The sequence below is a fragment of the Haliotis rubra genome, unplaced genomic scaffold, assembly GCF_003918875.1.
Source record: "Haliotis rubra isolate DU_JTF1 unplaced genomic scaffold, ASM391887v1 Scf301, whole genome shotgun sequence".
Lineage (NCBI taxonomy): Eukaryota > Metazoa > Mollusca > Gastropoda > Lepetellida > Haliotidae > Haliotis > Haliotis rubra.
Genome location: NW_025766971.1, coordinates 699,706 through 720,141, shown reverse-complemented (window position 1 = coordinate 720,141; position 20,436 = coordinate 699,706). Strand labels below are relative to the sequence as shown.

The 20,436-nt window shown below is 37.2% G+C and overlaps 2 protein-coding genes across 2 annotated transcripts; one reads left to right on the top strand and one right to left on the bottom strand.

Annotated features, from left to right (window-relative positions):
• Positions 1–1,559: 1,559 nt before the first annotated feature.
• On the bottom strand, positions 1,560–10,811 carry LOC124282710 (F-box only protein 47-like). Its single transcript, XM_046718729.1, is given in 12 exon segments — positions 1,560–1,760; positions 2,952–3,111; positions 3,710–3,852; positions 4,967–5,015; positions 5,018–5,065; positions 6,114–6,127; positions 6,962–7,132; positions 7,816–8,002; positions 8,385–8,461; positions 9,105–9,269; positions 9,742–9,909; positions 10,478–10,811. Coding segments are annotated over 11 exon segments (1,278 nt in total). The 5' UTR covers positions 9,908–9,909; positions 10,478–10,811; the 3' UTR covers positions 1,560–1,662.
• A 792-nt stretch (positions 10,812–11,603) lies between these two features.
• Positions 11,604–19,113, top strand: LOC124282725 (elongator complex protein 4-like). The gene is given in 12 exon segments (XM_046718745.1): positions 11,604–11,780; positions 12,798–12,833; positions 12,950–13,071; positions 13,872–13,979; positions 14,518–14,633; positions 15,030–15,154; positions 16,234–16,394; positions 16,891–16,969; positions 16,972–16,998; positions 18,195–18,301; positions 18,751–18,761; positions 18,763–19,113. Coding segments are annotated over 12 exon segments (1,173 nt in total). The 5' UTR covers positions 11,604–11,605; the 3' UTR covers positions 18,869–19,113.
• The last annotated feature ends 1,323 nt before the right edge of the window (positions 19,114–20,436 follow it).

Here is a 20,436-nt window from a genome sequence, read left to right as displayed (position 1 = left end):
ATTTACAAGGACATTTACTTACAGCCACACAAATGTCCAGAAGAAATGCCATGTTAATATTTCACTCTTGTTATGGATATACATATTTCAGTCAAGAAATCTGTATACCTCTGGGAGACATTTCGGTATGGCATTCGTGCCTAACAGAACTAGTGACACAACGGACAAGTCATGTATTTAAGATGTTACAAAGAGACCTTTTAATGCAAACATCTATTTTAGAAGCACTTACACCATTAAATCTGTACATAATAGAGTTGTCATTTACAAATAAGAAATCCTTCAACATCTTTAATTTCAAATGAAAACACAACATTTGACAGTTTCTTCTATAGTCACATATCATTAAAGACTTGGATATGTATCCAGAGCAAGTAGTGCTGGCTATAAAGATTGATAATTGAAAATTTTGTTGATGGGAAGAATTATCAACGAAAATTGTGTCAGAGGTAATATCTTACATAAACTATAATGATGAAATAAAGTCTGAGTTATGTCATCATTCATAGCTAACTTCTGTTCCTAACACAGTTTTTGTTAGTAATCCATGCTTTGAGCACACTTTGGTGTGGAGTTTAGCGCAATATAAGAATCCATATTATGATTATTATCACTATTAATGTGTCACTGCTCATCATTGACATGAAATTTTATTGTTTACTTTTACTCAAATTTACTGATTCGATATCATGCATATTTAGTCAATGATTATTGATTTCTATGATCCATATTGATAATATTGATAGCCAGCCCTAAGCACAAGAAATTCCATAAACTGACTCTGAGATGCAGCAAAGTTAATAATTCTGCTTTGCAGGGATCCTTTTACTGACTAGAGGAGAGACTGACTGACTGACTGAGTTTGGTTTTACACCGCTTTTAGCAATATTCCAGCAACATTTTGGGCTGACTAGAGGAGAGACTATGTATTTATATATATATACAGGCATATAGTATATAAATATAATAAATATAAAGAGGATATGTTACACCTTTGTACAAAATATTATCAGTGTCATTTGGGTTCAGCGGAAGAAAAACAAGCAGTCTTTTACCACACATTTCTACCTGCCAACCTCAGGTTTTCTGAATGACTTTCTTGAACAGTAAGTTATTATTGGCAATGTTCCCCTGACTCAACATTCTTTCATTCTAATTTCACATTTTTATAAGCAGTAGATAGCCTGGAATGATTCAAGAATATCCAATATCTTTCATTGCTGCTGGGTTTTAAACACAACGACAATAACAAATGTTTAACTGTTCATAAACCCATGATCTACTAACAATATATGGTTAAAAGATATACCAACAAAGTGTGACAAGCAAACATAACATTACTTTGGGAAGCTCTAATAGAAATCATTTCAACATAGAAGAAGAAAATGAGTCAGTGTTGTTCTGTCAAACAAAAGTAGGGCAAAGAATTTGAGTTCAAGCTAAATCAAAAGATATTAGCTGACAGAAACTAATTTTTTTATTCCACTAGTCCTTACAATAATAACATACCGGTACAGTACAACTCCTAAAAATGGCAAATTTCTACAAATCCAGCAAAGATTAGGGCAATTATCCACACTAATGCTGAATATCGACAATATTAAGTAGCAGTTCATATCACAGGTACAGCATTCTCACAGTGTTGTAACGAGTGTTACAAATTTATCCTAAGAGGCTTTTGAATGCAAGATGGACCACCCTCTTTGTGAACTCTGAGAGAGCCATGACAAGGTAATACAGTTCACCATCATGTCCCTCACCTGAAAGAAAAGACATTCTGTATATGACAACAGTATTTTCATTATCTTTCCATGTTTTCAATACATTTTAAATGCAGGGCTCGACATTCACGCTATCCCACTGGCCCGGGTCTAGTAAAATGTTGACAGGACCAGTGCAACTTTGATAAGTGCTATCCCGACGGTCTAGTAGATATTTAAGGCTGTCAATATAATTGTACAGGTTTTGAACTGTCAAAAAATATATGAATGAATGAATAAAAAAAAACAAGTGAACACGACAACATGTGAATGTATAAAATTATAAAAAGCAAGTGCAAATTTGAATTTGACATTAAATGTCCCTTAGCAGGACCAGTAAGAATCTGTAAGGATCAGTAATTTTTAAAAGTTACTGGTCCTGTGGTCTTGTTTGGGAATTTGGGTGAATGTCAAGCCCTGCATTTCTATAAAATATCATAACTTAACAACTCACAAAAAAAACACCAGTGTTAATTCAAGATTTATTGATATTCAGAACATTATTTGATACAGAAAAAGCTTTTGAGGTCTCTAAAATAGCACTTTTTGAATATTTCTTTTTAGTTTACTTTCCAAATATTGGATCTCAGTTGACCTGAAAGCTAGTACCAATAGATTGAAACATCCCCAAGCAATTAAAAGTTAAGAGTAACAATACTTGTTCTTTAAAAATAATTACAGTGTACAGGGTTTTAGAAGATGCATAATTCCTACATATTTGACTCAACACTTTTGTAAAATACTCCTAAAATATTTTCATACTTGTAATAGCTGACACAATATTTTATGAAAAAATCCTAAAGATAATTTAAGGTCAAGCAATTTAATTTTTTGACTGTAAACTGCACCTGGAAGTTTAACAGGTTAAATTATGATACATAAAATCACTGGTGTATTTACCCATTTCCTTATATTAAAGTTTGTTATGAATGAATTGATTAGTTGATATATATATATATAAGTAACTATGCATTGCATCAGAATACTTACAACAGGGGACAATATCACAAAATATGCTTTCACAGCCCTTGCTTTATTTAGAATTAATAATGCAATTATTTCATTGACAAAACATTTTCATGACCCACAAATTTAGAAGATGACCAAAAAACACTTTAACTGTGAGTCACCATGAATCCCATTCATTTCTATGCAATACCCTGACTGTATAAACAAATATTTTGACTGTACCTGATTCTGTGTACTCATGCATGTCAAGGATGAGTTCCTTGAACATGTCCATCATGCTGTTTATGAAAGTCATCCTGTCTTTAGGGTTGTCCATTACTTTGATGATGTTCTGCAGCATTGTGATCACATAGCTCATGCTGAAATTGTTCTTCACACACACCTGAAAAGACATGGAACTCTAAAGAAATGCCCTGTGTCAAAATTAAATGAACAATAGACTATTACTTATATTAACAGTTGGAAATGTCAACAAACATAGACACTTAACAAAATATTCTGTGAACACTGATATTTTTTGTTGGCAATAAATATCATACAAAAAATGTGTTTTGATCACATGGTTATTATTATTTTTTATTATTATTATTATAGGATGAGGTTCTTGAGAGGCATTTAGAAGTTGGTATTCAAGTAAAACGCAAATATCATGGATGACAACTTGTTCATTGTATGTCACAATGTTTCACCTGACGAAGGGGCAGGGAATAGCCCAGAAACGTTGTGACATACAATAAAGAAGAAGTTGTCATCGATAATATTTGCGTTTTACTTATTATAGGATATTTACATTGCGGACATATCCACATGCTCAAGGTGCTGTTTTTTTTCCTCAATCCATGGATGTCAGTCTCAACGGCACATCGTGTTATCAATCTCAACTCCCTAGGGATCATGCATGGTTATGATCTGAGTTACATACTTTGCACACACTGATAAGTATAACTGAAAGTGAAATCTTGGTTTTCTGTTTAACATACCAAACAGAATGAGGTAGTGATGCTGCACAGTTCGATGATTCTTCCATTGATTGCTTTGCTGATGAGGAGTTTGGATGTTATCTGATCTCCACACATGAGTAAAAGATGAGCCACATTCTCTGCTAACCATTCATCAGGGTAACCTGTGAAGATGTAAAAGCCATGTATATGTCAATATCATAATTTTCTCCAAGTGAAATTAATTAATCAGTCTTTAAAACGTTGTGTGTAAATTGATTTAAAACAGCTGCATGGACATGACATTGTAAGTAACATAGTATGTGATAAAGATGTTTGAATCTTGTTTTGTGGCATAATATAAAGTATGTTTTTGTGTTAATGATGTGGACAGCTATTAAGAAGGGTTTACATGACAGACATTTATCAAATAAAGGATTATGCCATGATCAAAGCCATAAACCAATCTGATGAATTTGGTATCCTGATCTAATAGATATGCAAATGAGGTCACTCCATAGGAACTACTTTTATGCTCCATACATCAATGCAGTGACTGCTTGATCAAAAGGTAATTCTGCAGTCAATCATGCCTGCTAATCATTTAGCACAATAAGATAAATGGGGCACTTTACTCACTGAAATATTGTATTCATGCATGTTTTTGATAAATACAGACTCTATTAACAGTGTTCACAAATGGTGTTTCAAAGTAACAGGACTTTCGGTCCTGTAAGTTTCAGATGTCTGTCTGACCCATTGAAAATTCACAGGACCCATAGAATAAAATTAAATACACATTTCAGATTTAATATTTCTTATATTGGCATTGAAATTATTAACAAACATAAGATTTATAAACAGCAAACAAGTGTCACATGTCACATATAACAACTTCAGTCAAAGTCATTGTGAAATATACAGTCAGGAACTGGGGCCGGCGGGTTGTAGATTTCTATCGGACCGTTGGCGAATCTGCCGGATTTGTCAGAGGGTCAGACGCTATTCGTGAACACTGTATTAATATTCTTTCTATGCATCCAAAATTCATTTAGCTTCTAAATGACATAACTGGTTCGATGACACCAAGAAAGAAAGGGTAAATTGAGTACAAACAAAGACCCATCACATTTGCTGCTGTAGTGTCTGAATGATAATATTTTCACTTTCAACAAGATAGAGTTATGTCATGCCACTCTTATTTAAAGTCCTAATGTTTCCCCAGTATAAGAGCAGTGGGATTACAGTGACTGTGTAAGTCTGAAATGGCAATACAGGAATAAGGGCAAAGCTGCCTACTTGTAAGTTCATCCAGAACACTGATGATGTCATCTTCTGACCAGTGGAGGTCATCTGAACAATGTTTGCAATTTCTCCAAACTTGCTGATGATGTTCATCTGTCATGACCATTCCTTAAAAAGGCAAACATTGGTGGAGGTGCAGATATCTGAACATGCAATGTATTTTGTGCAATTTCTCCAAACTGCTTTAGCCCACTGAGATACCATGATTCTTCTGATGTTGAAGGAGTGCTTTGCTGACACATGTCAGACCAACAAAGTAATTTTCTCGCCAGGGGGATCAAAAAGGCAAACCATTACAAAAAGTGAAACATTCGTAAAAAAGTAACACCTTATGAAAACAGGGACAGATGGAAATATTCAGAATGAACAGACAGCATTCTTCACCACTGATTGCATGGAATAAACAACTGGGAAAATATGAGGACCAAAGTGACAGATTGTATAACATGTGTTGTATTTTTGCACTGTCAGACACAAAATTCAGTTGTGGGGAATCTGAGGACTCAAACTAATGACACACATAAACTTTCACTTCACAAATTCATAGTAAACATCAGACCTGGACTTCTTTAAGCTAAATGCATTTATCGTCAGGTGCATAGCAAACCAATTTTTTGTGTAAGCCCGATAGGTTGGAAAGCTTAATATTTAGATACTATTGAGGGCTTGCCCAACCTTCTGGCAACAATTATGTGTAAGCCTGGGTTTTAGTTTTATAATGGTAGCTACACCTCTGATTGTATGCATCTTATGAAATGCCAGTATCAGTCTAGACACTAGTCTGAGGCCCATTTCTGAAGCTATTCGTGTCAGCTAATTAAACTTTACTTTAACATTAATACCTACTCAAAATGAAGTCAAAAGCAAAGTCAAGGCTACGCTTTGATAAAAATGACGCATAAACTGATGTATCAGCTACTTGATGAGTTGTTGACTTAGACTGCTAATCATCTAGGACTATCTGAATAGATATCCATGTCTCAATGTTTACAATTTTATCTGGAACTATTTTCTCTGAGTTTTTCTGATTGATAAATATTCTGTGCAGTGTTTTACAACACAGTTCTTAAAAGTTTAATTTCACTGACAAGCAATATGTAGTGGATGGGAATGAATACATTAGTTTCATGTCAGAACATACAAAGTTATACTGCACTGTAAAACAACTTCAACATCAATAGAATGGCATTTGCTCTAAAATATATACCTATTCTTATGTAAATTAGTCTTACTGCTGAATGTTAACATACTTTATCTCATAGCATATTCATGAATAGACGTGATCAGTCTAAGTGTTTCATTGCTGCAAAAAAGAAAAACAAAATCATGACACATAATGCCATTTAGAAAGCAGTTATTTTATATTTGGGACTACACTTTCTCAGTGTTGAAGTCATGGTGGCTGAGCGGGTTAGGCAGCTGACTTTGTGTGCTGGCAATTAGTTGCCTAACTCTGAGGATGTGGGTTCAAATCACAAGTGGGACTCAACCCAACAAAAGTACTAGAATCTGTACCTTACTAAGAAAGTGTAATCCCAAATATTATGAACATATGTTACATTTGACCACTTTCTAAATGGCATTGTGTAATCATAGCTTTCAGCCATTGGAGCCGTATCAATTTACACCTATCAGAGGGGTACACAAAGTCCTCAGTCTACACTACACTTGTCCAACTTCATTTTTTTAGAAGTTGCGATGACTGAGCGGGTTAGGCGGATCACTTTGTATGCTGGCGATTAGGTGCCTGACTGTGAGGGTGTGGGTTCGAATCCCAGATGGGACTCAACCCAACAAAAGTACTAGAATCTGTACTTTACAAAGAAAGTGTAATCCCAAACATAACATATGTTAAAAATCATGACATTAAGGACATTGTCAGAATATGACAGTTCAAATGAAGACATGGCAGCCAATTTGATAATAACATAGTATTATAATGATACAGTGAAAACATTGATTATATTCTCATATAATCTGGATACTGACCCTCTGTCTCTGCCCCATAAAGTATATAAAGGATCTTTGCCTGGTGGACCATGGGCCAAGGCTTGAGAATTCTGCTCAGCCAGAATGCCTTGTCTTGCGTTGTTGGACATGCATCTAGAAACACTCGCCTGAGGAAGACACGACACTTCATTTCTTGTTCCAGACTGTAACCTGAACAAAAAGTTACAACTTGTGAAAAAGCTTTCTGCAGGCATGTAGTAAAGGTAAGGGGCATTGATGGTTGTTGCAGTATTCCAAATTAGGCATGAAATTCAAGGGACCCTTTTCATAAACCTCATATCATAAGTAAACCATATAAGGAGTCCTTTAAATAAACTTCTAAATCAAGGAAACTCATGGATGCAATGACCCCTTCCCGCACTGAACCCTTTTCACTTGAACTATTTGAACACATAAGAATGTAATTGATATTCATTTCCCTCTACTTCCTGTAGGCAATTCAAAATTAAATCTTTGAATGGCATTTATCAGTGGAATGCATGAGAAAAGCAAGATTTGTGGATGTCAACTTCTTTATTGTGAATAACACAATGTTTCGGAGTGTTTGCTTGCTTTACCTGATGAAGGAGCATGCATACACCCTAAAACGTGTTATTCACAATGAAGAAGTTGACATCCATAAATCTTGCTTTTCTAATTCAAAATTATTTTTAGGGTAGAAGCAATGAAGTATCCTGGTGGTAAACATCATCATTGTCATACATTATTAACACTTGGTGTCTGAAGTTTTCACACTAGTCATTCTTCACAATGACAGGATCATAATCAGTCTAGTCTCTGTCTACAAAACCGTTATGAAACATTTGTTGAGGTAACCTTTACACTATAATCACCTGGATTTCCAGACACTACATATTTCAGTGTCTTGAGTATACATGAATGTTGACAGACAACATCATATGCTTTCTGGCATTCACTGTCATCCCAACCAGCTATCACAGTATGGAAGAAATGCCCAAAGCTGCATAAAGCCACACAACTTATTGCATCAGTACAGTGTTTGGAGTTGGAGCACATCATCTGCATAAAAGATCAAGAATACAAATGAATGATAAGGACAGTTTAAGACAAGTTTGATTTTTGTCCGATTATCTCAACTAAAAATGGTGGTGATTTCTTAATATGTTAGTTGGGTTTAATGCTGCTATGAACTTTATTTTGGTCATATTAATTTGTCAGGTCAGATTAAAGTGATGTTGGCTGTTTAGGAATAATTGTGGTGGGAAACCAGAGGATCAATATAGGGGCCAATGTGAGAATCAAACTTAAAATCAGAGGATCCTTCATAGCTAAGAGTGACACATCAGACAACTGAACCCACTATGCCCCATACAATTACATTATGGACATCTCATACCATAATGGCTTTTATGTTTACAACAATCATATTAAAACATTTTACCCTTGTCAGGAAATCATTGACAAATTTCAGCCTTTCCTTTGTTGCGTACAAGCATGAGGACCTCTTCATAAGCAGGCCTGTAAAGAAATCCACAAATCTATATTATTACTGAATGATGATCAGGTCCATATAAAATATTTGAAAAACAACAACAGAAATTCATGAAATTCACATGAAAATAATTTTCAGCTTCAGTATTAAACAAATTATGACAAATATGCATAGTGCACATACACATTGCCAGGATTCAGGTAAAGAGAATGTTCATATCTTGTCTTTTTTAGTTTGGTGGACTTAATGTAATTATAGAAGTATAAAACAGATGACTTGTTAGCAATTAAAGTTTGTTTAGTTTTACTCCACACTCAGCATTATTCCAGCTAGCCTATGTGGCAGTGGTCTGTATATAATTGAGTCTGGACCAGACAATCTGGTGATCAACAGCATGAGCATCGATCTACACAATTGGGATACGATGAAATGTGTCAACCAAGTCAGCAAGTCTGACCACCAGATCCTGTTAGTTGCCTCTTACGACAAGCATGGGTTACTGAAGATCAATTCTAACCCGAATTTTCAGTTAGCAGTTATCTTATAACCTTATAACCAGAAATACAAGTTGTACATTTTTTAAAAGTGAAATACAAAAGAGTTCCACATTCAGGTCACTTGGCATTTAACTTTCAACACTGGATAAAGGCATCTGTGACAGCATTACCTAATCTTTGGTAGTTTTTAAATACTCTGCTTGTTCACTCAATGGCAGTATGACATGAGGATCTGGCAATTCCAAGAAGTGACGACTCAAAGGCCTTGTTACTCTGTATCCTTCAATCAAATTCCTCATCGCTTTTGATGTAATTGTCATAAGACTCAAATCAATAACTGTAAAGCAAATGAAAGTTAATAGCAAACAACATCAACTGATAAATTTGAAGTACCATCATTGAGTAGATGAAAGGTAGCAAACTCAGTTATATTCTGTACGTTGAATTAGGCCTAAAAAAAAAAGCTTGTGGTTCCGATTTCCCGACCGACCCTAAATATTCCGGCTGAGCCTAACAATTTTACTCACCACATAATAAATTAAATTTATTTTCTGACACATAAGTAATGAAAAAATATTTTTTAAAAGAACAAAAACCCTACCTACCTACCCTAGTTCTGAAATGTAGGAAATCGGAACCACAACATTTGTTTTTGGGCCTTAAGGAGACAAAATCTATGAACAAAGAAATGCATATAAAAGGAATATGAATGGGAATAAGTCTCTCCAATTTTGAATTAATATCACTTAAATATGATAAGATATGACATGGAAACATTTGAATATATATTTTATTTTAAAATAACAAACCTGAGCAAAACTTCAGTATGTAGAATTTCAACTCAAGAGGCAATATGTCGAAAATTCCAAGAGGGCTCTGTTTTATGGCTGATTCTTTCATATGTTCTTGAACTTTTCCTTCAAGGCGTATTGATCTTCTAGGTTTCTTACACGACATGTATGTTTTGATATCCATTTCTGAAATAAATATTTCCTGATATGTATAAGTATTTGGGACTTTTTATAAATGTTTAATACACACAGTAAATGAAATAGACTTAGTTTATAAGATAGAAAAACATATGCTGCATTTGGACAAATCCAGATTTGTTTGAGGTTATTTTCAAAAAGATGTGGTATGAACATTATTATGATCAATTTTAACATTTACGATGTGAGTAACAACAGATCTATACTGTATTGGGCATCAGAAGCTGTATTGGGCATCAGAAGCGTCTGTAAATATTTGATTCTGGGTGTTGTTTCAGCATTTTTTTAATTTAATAGCAAACAACATCAGCTGATAAATTCGAAGTACCATCATTGAGTATTCTGTATGTTGAATTAATATCATACCTGAAAGTACTTCACTATGTATAAAACCCGACAAATAGCATAAATGACACTAATGGTTTTCGAGGTATGAGAAACTTTAGCTCGTTTTTAAAAGTGCACGTAATTTTCTGACTCTAAAGTCACAAATTAAAGTCTAGCCTAAATGCACCAGGTCATTTTGAAAAACAAGACATATCTTAAATATACCTACCTTGGTGTGCCTCTTGTGCAGTCCTGTCAACATGCAAACAAAATTGTGAACCTAAAAGAAGCACGTCATATACTTTGACGACAAACTAAACTAAGAAATTAACCGGATGTAAACGGTCGTCTGCTCCTCTGACTTGCAACGTCGTCTGCTAGGCTATTACAACTTGTCAAGGCGGGAGTTTCAAAACAATTTTTCAAACTATGTTCCCAGTACTGACAAAAATCGGAATTCCGTTAATTCCTTTTTAACAATTAATCGTAAACAGAAGAGTTGATTTCATCTCTGATACGTCCAAAGATAACAGGAGATCGCGAACGCACGTGCAATGAACACATACTTGTTTACATTCGGGTACTACTTACCACCCAACTAATACTGTTATCACGAGGACCTTCGCATGAAATGAGAAATAATTGAACTACCGTTACTATCACCGCGATTTTACGCTGATGCAAGCACGCACATTCTTATTTGAATATCATCTCTACTCTACAAGTTCACTTAGAACGCAATACATATGTATTCGCCCAAGTATTCTAGTGATGAACATGTAATCCCTTCGATACATGTATCTTCATATACTTGTTACAGTTTTATCAAGAAATGCCTTGTGGCATTCGGGCTACTATAAGATTAAGAACGTCATTTGAATATGTGGATTTAAATGTTACGTTTGAGCATGGAGCGACTCTTTCCTATTCTATCCAGGATCATAAATCGGAAATAATTCTATATGGGCTATATATAGATGAATCACTAACTATTCTACCGGCGAACTCCAACTGTATGTACACTGTAATTTTAATAGTTTTAATCTCTTGAGTTTATATTTGTCCATTTGTGTTTAGTATGTCACACTGTGCACCGATTGTTATACCTAATTCTTTTATTCAGGAAAATACAGTATGAACTGTAATGTATGAGAACAGTTTTTAGGAATATAGTACTCCAAATTCCGTATCTCCAAGACACAAGAGTGTATACTAATCGATAAATTAAAAACGGCTGTGAAGCGCGTTGCCTGGTTACTTTCATTACCACATAATTCAAACATATATTGTTAAATATAAATTATGTTGGTGCTTTATGTAATCCAATATGTATATGGGAAGCACGAACTATTTCCCCATGATACAACCGTACAGTGTTTATCGACTTAAACATAATATCAACATGGCAGCATCAACAAGCTTTCAGAAGAAAACACGTGTGAAAGTACCGCAAATATCTGGAACGAAACCATCCTTGTTAAACAGTCAATTATTGATATCCACTGGTGTCCCGTCTTTAGATAATGTTATAGGTATTAAATCATCAATTGTGTCTTTGTGAAATTGATCCTGCATGCCGTTAAGCTGAACTCGGTTGTTATCAAAACATACGGAAATGACGAAGTGTCAAATACCGTTCGATGTTATATAACATTATTCAGATAATGATATGTCATAATGTTCGTGATTTGTCACGAGTATTACGTGTTTATTTAAAGCGCAACCTTTTCATGACACTAGTTCACATGTTCTGAAGAGATGAACCTTTTATGGATAACAAGTAAGAGTGGCCCAAAAATGCTGTTTGTTATGACTTTTCAGAATATTCTTTCCCCTTCATCATTCACCTGATGAAGTGGCATCTGATGCAAGAGGTAGCCCAGCAATGCCATTACAAACAATAGAGAAGTCATTTTCCGTTTAAGGGTTGATGTAACCCATGGAGTAGCCGAGAGCCGCGAGGCGGTCCTATACAGTCAAGACATGACGATGCAGGGTCATTTCTTGACTGTACAGGGTGCTACCCATCAGTCAGTCTCGCTGACTTATTTTATGCATGTATCTTATCTCATGGGTGTAGATCAATGCTCATGATATCGGTCGCAGGATTGTCCAGTTTCAGTTATTTACCATCATCATATACCTGGAAATTTGCTGAATGTTAAACCACAAACAAACAAAAATTTATGTCTTCTTCTTCTTCCAACATTTTAAATTTCCATCAAAGATTTAGTACCAAAATCTAATTTCAAACTAAATTTTCAGGATGTATATGAATCAAACAGGTCATAATTACCCTTCACAATGTCTCGCAGATGAGTACTGCCAGTAAAGGGTGGTCAATGAGAGCTGCATAAAGCCAGACTCAGTTACAGGCCAGTTACAGGTTAAATATTGCTGTTTTACCATCATACAACTCAAATATTGAGGAGTTCAGTATAAATCTACAAAGTTGGGGTTGTTTTTAAATATTTTTAAAAGGCTGCTTTTATGTGTCCTGAATATTGCATAATAAAATAAATAATCAGTTTGTTTGTTTTTACCTGCAGGTGGTGGTTTGGCTGTTGGCACAGTGCTGTTGATTGGTAGGTTTGTGGATCTTCTGATTAGACATTAAGGATGCATGGATAAAACCAGTAAACGTAATGTTCTTGTTTGGTGATAACTATGTTGACTATGTATTCCAAATCCTATTTTCCAGAGGAAGATACATATGGTAGCTATGCAAGACTTCTGGTGAAGTATTTTGTGGCAGAGAGTGTCATGACCAGGCACTCAACCTTGCTGGCAGATCTTGACACAGACCCCAACTCACTCATTCAGGTAAAGTCACAAAGACTACAACTGGCTCACTCAGGTAGAGTCACACAGAACCCAACTCACTCATTCAGGTAAAGTCACACAGACCCCAACTCTCTTATTCAGGTAGAATCACACAGACCCAAGTGGTGATCACAAACTGGCAGTGTATTCAGGATTATCATAAGACTTCATGACTGACATTCTGGAAGGATGAGAGAAAGACGTAAATACAGTGAAACCTGCCAACACCGGCACCTGTCTAATCCGACACACTGTCAAAACCAGCATAAAAGTTTGGTCCCGCCTTTTTACAACGATATTATGATAATTAAAACATTGTCTAATCCGGCACCTGTCTATTCCATATTCCGGCACGACTTTCCGGTCCCAACAAGCAATTTTAACTGTAATTAACACTGTCTAAACCGGCATGGGTATGAGCAGTCCAATCAAGGACCCATAATCCAATACACTAATTAATCCTCTTGGCACGCAAGATATCCAGGAAGTAGTGATTGCGTGGTGAATCAAACGCTCTAAGCCGGCATGGGTAGTAGCATCCAGTCAAGGTCCCTTAATCCAATACACTCCTCTCGGCATGCTAGATAATCAGGAATGAAGAGATTGGCGAGTGTAAATGGCAGCCATGTTAAAAAATTATCGTCACTGTCTAATCCGGCACCCTGTCTAAACCGGCATTTTATTTCGGTCCCATTGGGTGCCGGTTTAGACAGGTTTCAGTGTATATATGTCTATATATGTCTTTGGATGAGTCAAGTATGGAAATATTGATGTTGAGCACTGTTCTGTTGTTGCTGCAGGAGTTACCTGCCCCTATTACAGACGACCCAGAAGAGGCCATGTCCGAAGGATCCGATTCAGGGTCTATGAAGATCGCCTGGAGATACCAGAATAAGCCTAAAGTTCAGGTGAGTGGTAAGGTCAACTGGTCACTTTAAGTTGTGAGGTACAGTCGTATTTGTTGTTTAAATGTCATAGCTTTATAATTTTCCTCAGAGATACATGTTGTCACATCAACAGTAAGCAGGGTAAGCCATAGTCTGTCATACTGACACTGAAACAAATATAATGTAATGCAGCCCATTCAGGTCTAGAATGTGTGGCACAGCTATTCCCGTGTTAGGTATCTAACCTGCCTCAAGAGTCCAGTGTGTCCTGTACACAATGGTACCCCTGATTGTAAAATGAGCATTTTAAGTCAATCATTGTGTGCTTTTACCAAGGGACATCACTCCCAATAATAGAATTAAAGAATTTGATTTAGGTCCATGCCTCTAAAACTGGAAAAAATGCTGATTTTAGGCCTATCGGCCCAATTTTGCAGGGCCTTAAGTACAAGAAATCCTGGTAAGTTTTGCCCACAAATATTGGACATGTTTGGATGACATTATGAAGATGTGGCTGATGCAAACCTCATGTCAATCAGTAAGGTATTATTATTTGCAGTCTAACCAACCCTCCGCCAAATTCGGACATTATTATAATCTGACAAAGTCCATGTCGGCAGAAACAGTTGGCAGCTCTGATGTCACAACACTGTCAACACATGACTTTACGCACAGGTAAGACCGAGGGGATGTGAATGTATGCTGCCTCAAGCCATGTTTATACCTGTTGGCGGCAACACAGAGGTACAGATTAATGCTTTTATACAGTACTTTCATTTCATTTTCCTTTCCAAATCAAACTTTGTGAAGCAGTTAACAGAGAAGGGAATAATGATTGTATTTGCTGTATAAACAACATAGTACACTTCATATTTATTAAGAACGACTTCAAATATGATAAAGTCTGTACATTTTTCACTTTGTCAAAAGTATTGTCAAATGTGAACAAATATTTTTTCATTTTGAGTCATTATGTAGTGATTTCCTGCAAGTCGATGAAGTAGTTTTGAAATGAACAGGTGATGATGTTAAAGATGAACATGCTAAAGCAAGATTTCTGTCCCTTGCCAGCCTTGACCCCTGTCCCTTCATGACCCCACACTACAGCAGACTGCTCCAGTACATACACAGCCGGATAGAGTCTGGCAAGTTCTCCACCAGCCAGCAGTGTGACAACAGAAATATACTTAGGATAGGTAAGATCTCTGTCAAATACGAAAACTCCTTGAAGATCGGGGTTGGAATTGGTCTTCAGCAAACCATTCTTGTCGTAAGAGGCAACAAACATAATCAGGTGGTCAGACTCGCTAACTTACATGTCATCATATCCCAATCACGTGAATCGATGCTCATGCTTTTGATCACTGGATTGTCTGTTCCAAACTCGATTATTTACAGACTGGTAGCATATTGCTGGAATATTGCTAAGAGCATTGTTAAACAACAAACAAACAAATCTAATAGGACAACATAGATCTTCCCATCATATTGATGGACTACATATATTTACGTGTGTTGTTCCATCCAAAGCAAGGGGTGGTGGGGTAGCCTTGTGGGTTCAATTCCCAAAACGGGTACAATGTGTGCAGCCCATTTCTGGTGTCACCTGCCGTGATATTGCTGGAATATTGCTACAAGTGGCTTAAAATCATACTCACTCACTCACACTCTCACTCACTCCAGTTTCCACATTTTACTGAAGAAAAAACTTCCAGATGAGGAGGGTCGATGGGGTAGTGGTTAAAGTGTTCACCCGCCACGCCAAAGTCCTGGGTTCGATTCAACACATGGGTACAATGTGTGAAGCCTATTTCTGGTGTCCCCTGCCGTGATATTAGAGAAATATTACTAAAAGAAGCATAACCAAACTCACACACCCCAGGGCCTAGATTTTCAAAGCTCTCTTATCGCTAAGATAGTCGTAAGTTAATGTTAATGTATGGCACTTACGACTATCTTAGCGTTAAGAGAGCTTAAAAAATCGAGGCCCAGATGAGGAAAACAGGACTGGGTAAGGGCCATGGACATGGATGTGACAACATCCTTTCCATCAGATTTTTGAGGGCCTTCTTTTGTGTGTCATGCATTTTTTCAACTTTGAATTTCTGTGTCGAAATCCTTGGGATCGGCCGCAATACTGTTAATATAACCAACCCAACTTTTGAGCCTGGTTTGTAACTTGTGCTTTAAATCGGTCCGTAAGACAAATCAAATTGGACAATGTTGATGTCTCACCTTGTCTCCTGTATAAACCACACCTCCCATCACATTGCAGCAATACACTCCCTGGGGTCTCCGCTGTGGGGTGAGAGTGGAGGGGTGGGGCCAGATGGGAGTTCAGACCCCTCGCTGCCACGCTTCCTATATGCACTCAGGTCGATGCTGAGGTCAGCCTATGCCTGTTGTCTCATCACCGTACCTTCTCACCTGTTCCAGGTACGTCATCTCTTGTCATCTCTAGTGGTGCTAATTCCTGTTGCCTCAACAGTCACATATCATGTGACACACAATACCAATTTCATATTAAACACTTTAAGATTAACTAAAACAGACTAAAACTGAAAGACAAGCTGGGGCTCTTCTTAAATCTGTTCGAATCTCCACATGGGACAATGTGTGAAGCCCAAATGTAATCTCAGTCAGTCAGTCAGTCTTAAATCTGTGGACCAAATGTAATCTCACTTCTTTAATTTCTGGGTTTTATTTCAGAAATTTAAAACATTCCATTACGAGGTATATTACATGTGCAGTAAGATATGATTGTAAATAAATGCACATTATGTGATTATATTTCTGGAATTCTGGTAGAAGTAACGTAACTGAAACTCACTCACTCACTCACTCACTTTCCTTTCAGTAATGAAATGATGATGACACATGATGTGTCCTATGAACTATAATTGATGAATATTCTCTTTCTTTCTGTGAGCAGGATCCAGGTTTTGTGGAAAGACTTGTTCGTCTAAGTGACACAGCAATACGGCTCGAAAGTTTTGCTGGCTCTATCAAGGAAAAAATCCTGCTTTTAAGGAATATCATGGTAAGTTATCACTCTACTACACTTTTAATCAGATGGTACACATCATGTGTCAACCTTAGAGTGATAGATCTTCTGTGGAGCAAGGAGCTGAATATAGTGTGTGGAGCCAAGAGCAACAAATTTTGATTTTGGTCCTGCTTTGAACAGTCTTTTCATAAAAAGGACATACTTTAGAGTAATGGAGACTGTCTCCTCCATGTTTGTCCTTGTAGGGATTCCAGTTGAAGTTGGTCCCAGATATTTTGCTTGTGGAAAACTTGATTGTTTACAAATCAGCAAGATATTGTTGAACAGAAGTAGACTGGGATGTGAAACACTCCTTGACATCATTGGGTTGGTGGGGTAGCCTAGTGGTTAATGCGTTGGCTCGTCACGCCGAATACCCAGGTTTGATTCCCCAGGTTTGATTCCCCACATGGGTACAATGTGTGAAGTCCATTTCTGGTGTCCCCTGCCGTGATATTGCTGGAATATTGCTAAAAGTGTCGTAAAACTGAACTCACTCACTCACCTTATTGATCCCGGGGCAAATCGGGCTTTGTCAGCCCATGTTTGTAGGAAGAAGCGACTAACAGGTAGTGTTGGGAATTGGTTCAAATCTCATAATTGATGATTGGTTCATTACCACCGATCAATCATCGAAAATAATTGGTTAGCGTCATTTATGAAATTTGTTAATGCACATAAAAATAAGGAAAAAACATGTAGTTCTTTTAGGCGTTTTTTGGCAAAATTTCACATCTTTAAAGGATGACTAGTATGTTAGGAACATAAATTTCTTGGAATCTTTAAGATAAATTCAATCATGACTTGAAACGAGCTTGCAGTGCTTGCGAAATGTAACAGACAAAACCAACCATGTGATAAATATTGTTAATGAAAACAAGTGTTCCAGAATTGTTTGTGTTCGATTATGAGAAATTATGATCGATTGCTTGGTCGTTTAGTCACTGCGACCAATCTTCGATTATTTCAATTAATCGGACCACCACTACTAACAGTATTGGGAGACCAGACCCTCTAACTTGGTTGATGTGTGTCAACAACAGCATCATATCCATTGCATGGATTGATGCTCTTGTTGTCAATCACAGGATTGTTTTGTCCAGGCTTGGTTCCCATTACTTCTGGGATATTGCTGAGAGCAAAGTTAAAGAATAAACAAAGAAACAAACCTCAACCTTGCTATATTTCAGGTCTGTTGCACCTTCGTCAACTACCACGTCTCAACTCTCTCGTCTCTCATATGCCCGACACACTGGACCTGGCATTCAAACTCAAGCGAAAAAAATTCACAATAGAGGTGGGTTCATTTTTATATGAAGAAAATCTGCTGTATGCCATTGGGATTTCTCACTGCACATTCTTTATAGTTGTTTTTTCAAATTCTTGAAATTCTGTGCAATACTGAAATTATTATACAGCTAGGTTTGCCTGTAGAGCTTCTCAGTATACATGGGTAAATACTCCTACATTTGTGTTGTGGACCTCTGAGGTGATAGGGGTGGTGGGATAGCCTAGTGGTTAAAGCATTCGCTTGTCTTGACAAAGACCCAGGTTTGATTCCCTACATGGCTGAAATGTGTGAAGCTCAGATTATTACTGAAAGCATTGTAAAACTTTCTAAACTCACTCACTCACTCACAGGTAATAGCTCATTTTTTTCATAAAACATACATACAAAAAGAGCAAAGAATGAGGTGTTGTTGATTTTTCTCGTCCTCCCATTGTGTTGTATTTTATGTTTGCCAGAAGCTGCACCTACCCCGAGTTGTCGGAGTCGGCCAGTCGAGAGCAAGAGGACCCTGCACCCAGATTTAAACCCACGTCCCTGGCGTGTGGTGGACCTTCATCTAAACTGGACTTCTAATCTTTACATCAACCATGAAGCCAGTGTTCACCTTTCTTCTACATCAAGGCCATGTTTTCACATTACTTTTTCTACATGAGAAGATGGGATCCTGTAAACGTCAAACCTCATCGTGAAAGGTTTCAGGACTTCTTGAAGGCAGATGTGTGATATGAGGCCATGTCTTAAATTACCTTTTTCTTCATGAGAAGATGGGATCCTGTATGAGCAAACCTCGTCGTGAAAGGTTTCAGGACTTCTTGAAGGTAGTTGTGTTATACGAGGCATAAGTCCCTGCTGTGCAGAGTTGTGTCCCTTAGCAGCCTGGTCAAATTGGAGTTGTTGTCAAAGGAATCCCATAAATGTTGGGCAGTTGCAGCATTAAGATTACTTAGCCAAATGAGGCTAGAGCCTATTTAAAAGAAAGATTGGAATTCCCATTCCAATTCACCAACAACCTCATTAGAATCAGATTTTTTACTCAGATGTGGTGCCTCCCCTATGATCTGAGGGCACCGCCATTGAAGGTGATGTTTAGTCTTAACTCAGAGGTAAACAATCTGATTTAATGGGGTTATTTCATCAACAATATACTTGCAATAAACTTTTGATATAACTGTTTTGACATGAACAGATAAGTGTTGTCTTCCTCATAATGGTCCAGGTGGGTACACATGCACCTAACTCTTAGACAAAGTTCTCCATATGAGCATGATACCGTTGTGTCGCTGTTGTGTCCACTGAAGGCTCCACTCACTCACTGAAGCACCTCACACCTCTCACACTACCCTCTGTTGAACATTAGTGTAGGGCACCATCCTCACTCATCCAGGGTTTGTTTACATGTCATTTCCTCCCTGGATGTTTCAAGCACATTTGCCATGTGAACATGATTCAGCTTAATGTGGGAGGACAGCTTGACGTGCCTTTCTTGAGATGGTCAGAAATTGTTTCTGATGGTTGAGGGAAACCAAGTTATAGACTGATGTGTAACCTTATACTAGCTGGTAGAACTGGTCTTCACCAACCCATGCTTGTCGTGGAAAGGCTACATAGGTCAATGCTCGCTGGATCATTGGGTGGTCAGACTTGTTGAGCTTTGATGACACATGTCATCTACTGGCAAATCCTAATTGTGTAGATCAATGCTCATGCTGTTGATCACTGGATTGTTTGGTACAGACCTTATTATTTACAGACCACCACCATATAGGTGGAATATTGCTGAATGTGGCATTAAACAACAAAGGCACAGATGGAGATGCTTATCTAATGAGCTGAGGTGAAATGGAGTTAGAGGGTTCAAGATTATTGCACTTATGTAGTGATGTTCATGTAGCTGTGTGTGTCTCCTTGTCTGGACTTGTTGGTCTGTACCATGGCACAGTTTAATACCATGGCACAGTTTCCCAGTCTTCTGTCTCCTGTTCTCCAAGATCACCAGTTCTTTTTTGTCCAGTTAGCGCCAATACAAAGCACCAAGTGTGGTAACAAGTAGACTTTTAAATGTTTCTTGAATCAGACCTCCATTTTGCTGTCTGGGCCATCGCTCCATCTCAGGAAGTCTCTGGTGTCTTTGTGTACTTTAT